Here is a 5,871-nt window from a genome sequence, read left to right on the forward strand (position 1 = left end):
ATTGTAATATGTAATATTATTATACGGTATATATTTAATTCTTATCTTTGAAAGCTGCTGAAGTTTTCACTGAGAATGTAAAGAATTAAAATGTCTCTTCTTTCTAAGCAGACTATTATGTTTTGATTTGTTTTTTTCCTTGAAATCTGCTTAAGTTTGCACTTAGGAACTAAACAATTGTTTTGAAATATTTTTTTTCTTTTTATATTTATTTTTCATTGCTTACTCTTAAAGCAATATTTGAAATGGGCAAGTGAGAGATTTTCAGATTTTACATTTCAGTGTCTATTTTGTTTATATGAGGGACATGGTCATAAGGCATTTGTCACTGCTTTGGTTTATTGCTGGAATTTTTTTATTTCTAACAATTTTTGAATTATTAGGTGTGTTCTGATTCTATAACTTAATTCTTTTCAGACAAATGGTTATATAAGTATTTATCATGGCATTTGAATGTGAATGTTTGTATGTAGCTACACAGTGCAAAAAATAATAATCCCTCTACATTTTAATAGTAAGTAATTATGTTTTGTTTTGTTTTTTTCTTACAGTAATTCTCCAATTTGAATTATGGAAGACTTCACACTGTCCCAGGATCCAAACAAAAATTCATCAGGTGGGGAGGAAGAAAAAGATGAGGGGAAAGATTTGGTCTGCAAGCATTTCAGAGAAGTAAATGATGGGCCCCTCTTCCATAATACTGATGAATCTATCACAAATGTGATTAAAAAGGATGACCACCAAACTGTCCAAGGCCGTTGTAAAATTCAGCAGCGGGCTGTTTTCTCTGGAAAAATTCTTAGTTTTGGATGCTCATTGTGTAAAGACAATTTAACATTTAGCCCCAATGATCTCCTTAAACATTTCCGAGCAGTTCATAAAGGATCCCTTCCCACCTACCCTTGTGACTTGTGTGATTTTGTCACAAATGAGTTTCCTGCACTTCAACGTCACCGAATTGAGCACAGGAATACTCTGGTTGCATGTGAGCTCTGCAATGACAATGTTCAGTATTCCCTGCTTTTGCTTACCAGACACTACATGATGTGTCATAGTGTAAACGGAGAGTTTAAATGTGACTGGTGTGAGTTTACTACTGTTGATGCAGGAACATTTGTTCAGCACATCCATCACCATAATGAGAGTCATTGGAAGTGTTCAAAATGTAAAAATATTAGCTTAAATGAAGAAGATCATCATAATCATATGAAAGCTCACTCTGGTACATTTACTTTCACTTGTCCAATTTGTGGATTTGGCACAGCAGAAAGTGAACAGCTTAAAAAGCACACAGCAGCTGTTCACAAAGAAGAGGCACAGCGAAAGAGTGCTCTAAAAGTTGCTGAAGACTGTGGTTCACCAACAAATTCTTCTACAAATACAAAACTGTATAAAAAGATTGCGGTTTCACAGGAAACACAACAGATGTCAAAATTGAACTCTTCCCCTAGAACTGTACCAAGTGAAAATGGCAGAGTAACCAAACAAGAATTTCCCTTGGAGGAGATCCACCACTTTACTGATGGGACTCTAGGACGAAAGGACAATAGAAGTCGGAACTTTCATAATGCAGAACACTCGACTTCCGTCATGTTACAGGAATGTGAAAATGCAAATAATTCTGACACTGGAAGTCATCCCAATGCCAATGGGCTTACTGTACTGATGGTGAAGAACAAAATCTCTCTTCCCCCTAATTGTACAACTAAAGTGATGGGATTCAAGATAGTTGATGGCAAAAAGCATTTGGTTCTCAAAGTAATACCAACAGCAAAGCAAAATGTGTCTTCTCAGAGCCATTTATTAATGGATGGTGTAAGTCCTTTGGTATCAAATCCTGTGATATCAAAAACGATGGACTCCACTGGGACTGAGCAGTACTCTGAATGCAAGGACTCCACATCAAAATGTTTAGCTATTTCACCAAGAAACGGATCTTTGCTTCAAATGGATCATGATGATATTATGGCTGTAAAAGTGAAGATTGAGGAGGAGGAAACCTCTGTTTGTCAACTTAATTCTACTCCATACTCTGATAGTGAACAAATAAATCCCTCACAAAACCATTTTTACTCAGTGGCGGATGAAGGTCGCCACAGCTGTGAGTCTGTGTCTAGTGACAAAGACAAGGTAGCAGTGTCTGGGAATTCAGATGCTGCAAATTTAAAATGTGATGGAGCTACCTATGGATCTGAAATGAGTAATACTAAAATGGAATGTGAGGATATTAGTACTTGTCAATCCCCTTTAAATGCTGCCCAGAAAACATTGCTTTCCAAAACTTTCTGCAGAGAAACGGTAAAGAACAACAGAACCACAGAAGAATCAATTCTAACCAGTGATTTTGGCGGATTATGCAAAAATAACAAAGATAACTCTGCTACCAACACCTTGTACAATGACTCCCCTCATCAGATTTCTATGGATAACAGAGATGGCGCATTCATGGAAAATGGAAGTCAAATTTGTCAGCAAATTGTAAAACGCATAGAATCTTCGTCTCAATTGTCACAACCTTTTTCTGCTAGGAGCAGAGTGGAAGGCTTGGGCACAGGAAAAGGTGAACCAAAAACATCAAACACGGAGGTGTTTACTTTTCACAACTATTCAAAGGAAATGTTTAACTCCTCACCAGTACAGAGCGATTCCCAAAACTTGCTCTGTACTGGTGAATATTCTGAACACACAAAAAATGCTTGGGATCCATCAAAGTTTAGCTTGAGATTAACAGCATCTCCAGAACACACTACAGGAAATGGGGATGGGGAGGTTGATGAGTGCATAGCCAATGATAATCTTTTGTGTGAGGAAAATGGAGATTCAGTTCTTCAAGACTTTAATATCATCAAAATTGAGGAAGATGGGATCCCCATATCCACAAAACAGCCAGAAATAAAAACTAGTTTACATTCTATAGAAAGTTTTGTCAAAGAACATTCAAATGCTATCATTACTCAACAGCTCAACAGAGAGAGAACAGGACTTTCACATGCAAGAAATGTCTTTTTAAAGCAAGCTAAAAAACCTCTTCAAATTCTTCAGTTGCCTGCTGGAAAGCAACCAGTACTCGTGAGAGCAACCAACATCCAACCAACTAACAATAAATTTGCCATGCCAGTGCAAGTCAAGGCCACTCCAGGTTTTAAACTCCTAACTAGTTCTCCAAATCCTCAGGTCAGTTTATCTTGCATGAAACAACAGTTTAATAACTTGAGTAACACTACTGGTGTAATGCTTACTCCAAAAGCCAACATTGTAGGTATATCAGCAGGAAATCCACAAGCCACAGAAAAGGGGACTGTTCTCTCTGCTGTTCGTTCAGGTGGTAGCACCTCCTCAAATCACTACTTTATCAACAGCTCAGGTTTCAAGAGACCTGTGCTTCTTTCAAGAACACTGCATAGTCCATCAACAAATACAGCAGCAAAGGCACAACCAACATGCTACTTTGTGCAGAGGTCTATCCCATCTGCTCATAACCCCAGTAAAGCTAACTTCAAATTGTCAGGTCCTGAACTCTCAGTCAACTCACAACCAGTTCTGGCAGGAACCTTTGCAGAAAAATCCAGCACACCACAAACTGGTCGTCAGGCGTACTTGCTTCGATACATTTCTCCTTCTAGATCAAGCCTTTTTGGAAATAAGCAAGATGCAAAGAACAGAACTATTTTGAGCCAGAGCAGCGAATGTCCTGGGAATAAAGTCATTTTTAAAATAGTTTCGCCCACTGCTCACCTCAATACTACTATAGCTCCCACATCAAGCAAGCAACCTTTGCTTTTGGCCAGCAGACCTCAAGGGCAGTGCTTCCTAGTGTCTGCAAACAAAACCTGTCCAACATCTCAGTTGATCAGTGTAGAAAATAATGTACATGAACATCCAAAGGAGCCTCGAGGGTCACCTTCAGTCATAAATGGAAACCTACAGCCAGGTGAAGCAAATAGACTGCTCCTTGCTCCAAGGCTTGTAAGCCAAAGGAAAAGACACAGGAAAGCTTTATTTGATGAGCTCCCAGCAAGCCTGCATAAGGTTAATAGACTGTCAAATAAGGTGCTGACTGAAAAGGACAATGTTTTATGGTCGCCAGTTGGCAAAGAAGTGGAGAGGATGCTGAGACTTGCGCCACACAGCACAGGACAGCAGATCAAATATCCCTGTAGAGGCCAACCTGTTGTGGTACTTAATCATCCTGATGCTGACATTCCGGAAGTGATGAACATAATGAAGGCAGTCAACAGGTACAAAGGTGCTGTCACAAAGGTTGCTCTAAGTCAAAAGACAGTTCAAGCCCTTGCTGAGTTTAGTGGTCTTGTGAACAGTTGCTCTGCATCTTCAAGTGAAGGTGTTTCAAGACCTAGACCAGTTCTGAGTTCTGTCCGAGAACGATTTCTCCTGAAATTAAAACTAAGAAAGAAAAACAAAAAGAAATATGAAGTAGTGAAAACTTTATCTGCGTGTGGACAAGCCTCAATGGTGTTTGATTGCTGGTTTTGTGGTCGGCTTTTCAACAACCAAGAAGATTGGATTGGCCACGGCCAAAGACATCTCATGGAGGCAACAAGAGACTGGAATAAGCTCTTCTGAAAGTTTTACACCAATCTGAAAAGACTTTTTTTCAAAGAACCTTTGATGTTATGTAAAGATCCTAGATTCTTTTTAATACATATTGAGCGAATTACAGTTTTTTTATGCATATCATGGCAAATGTAAACATGATTTTTGCCACCCATGTTATTTTAACTGTGAAAACTGTATATTGTAATGAGAGGTATGGATGTGGCGTATTGACTGAAGGGGAACAATTAGACCAAATAACTCAGGTAATTTCATATTATTCCTACTTTGTCATTTTCTGCATTATTTTAAAAAGGAAAGGTGTCTTTTTGTTCTTATTAAATCATACTCCTGGACATGATGTACAGCTAACTGTAAAAAAATATACAGCAGTAAAAGTGACTTTACATGAGTAACAATGTTACAATCTGAAAATGTCTTTGATTCAGATGATGGAACTGGAGTTCTACTTTACTCTTAAGAATCAGCTTGAATGCTTGTCATTATTTTTGAGAGCCATTGGACCTGCAGTTGTTTTCTGCTACTTGTGCAAAACGAGAAAATGCAAAGGAGCATTTTGAACCAAGTTGGTTCTTGTCAAATGCTCACTTCATGGAACCCGTCTCTTTTTTTGTTAGGCTTCTGTGGTGATTGGCTTTCAGGTCATATTGTAAATATGTCTTCCATTTGTACAGCAAAAAGATAGCAATATTTTGTGTAAATGAATAAAAAAAGCGGGAGATACCCATTTACCTAGTGAGTAGCCAGTTTGTGCAGAAAGATCTGCTCTATTCAAAGATGTATTAACAGATTTGACTGGAACTAATTAAGTGATTTCTGAAGCTAAAGGGTCCTCAGAAAAAGCCTCGGTCTGTAGTGTTCCAGTCATTCAAGCAGGTTCAATGGACATGACAAAAGGCTGAAGCATTAGCTACTGCGTGTTTCCCCAAATCTAAAAACAATGCCAGTTATCACATTTCTAACCTATTGCTGTGGTTTTGCTGTTGGTTCCAATTTATATGGAAAAGTTCATTTTATGTAGAGGGGGGTTGGCTGGATCAACCCATTTTTTATGAAAGCACAGCATGCTATGGTCTAATTATTGCACATTGTTTCTAAAATGAGGAAGAGAGTATAAAAAATGAAAAGCACCCACTCCTGTTAATATTTTTTTTTATTTCAAAATGGAGTCCCTTCAACAATGCCTGGAAAGACATTTTTGTATGTTTTAACTGTTCATACTTTAATCCTGGTAACAACTAGTATTGGTGGAGGGTGTGTGTGTGTGTGTGTGTGTGTGTGTGTGTGTGTGTGTGT

The 5,871-nt window shown here is 38.2% G+C and overlaps 1 protein-coding gene across 4 annotated transcripts in view; it reads left to right on the forward strand.

The window, feature by feature from the left end:
- si:ch211-214e3.5 (zinc finger protein 518A) overlaps positions 1–5,871 on the forward strand; it is a 26,049-nt gene that overhangs the window by 19,321 nt on the left and 857 nt on the right. The window contains exon 3 of one of the 4 annotated variants that reach the window (XM_016662635.1): positions 552–5,867. In XM_016662635.1, coding sequence (XP_016518121.1) covers positions 571–4,584 — 4,014 coding nt within the window. In that variant the 5' untranslated portion in view covers positions 552–570 and the 3' untranslated portion in view covers positions 4,585–5,867. Of the gene's footprint in view, positions 1–548; positions 5,868–5,871 lie in introns of all 4 variants that reach the window. The other 3 variants (XM_016662636.1, XM_007575584.2, XM_016662637.1) reach the window with 3 other exon arrangements.

The sequence above is a fragment of the Poecilia formosa genome, unplaced genomic scaffold, assembly GCF_000485575.1.
Source record: "Poecilia formosa unplaced genomic scaffold, Poecilia_formosa-5.1.2 Scaffold382, whole genome shotgun sequence".
Lineage (NCBI taxonomy): Eukaryota > Metazoa > Chordata > Actinopteri > Cyprinodontiformes > Poeciliidae > Poecilia > Poecilia formosa.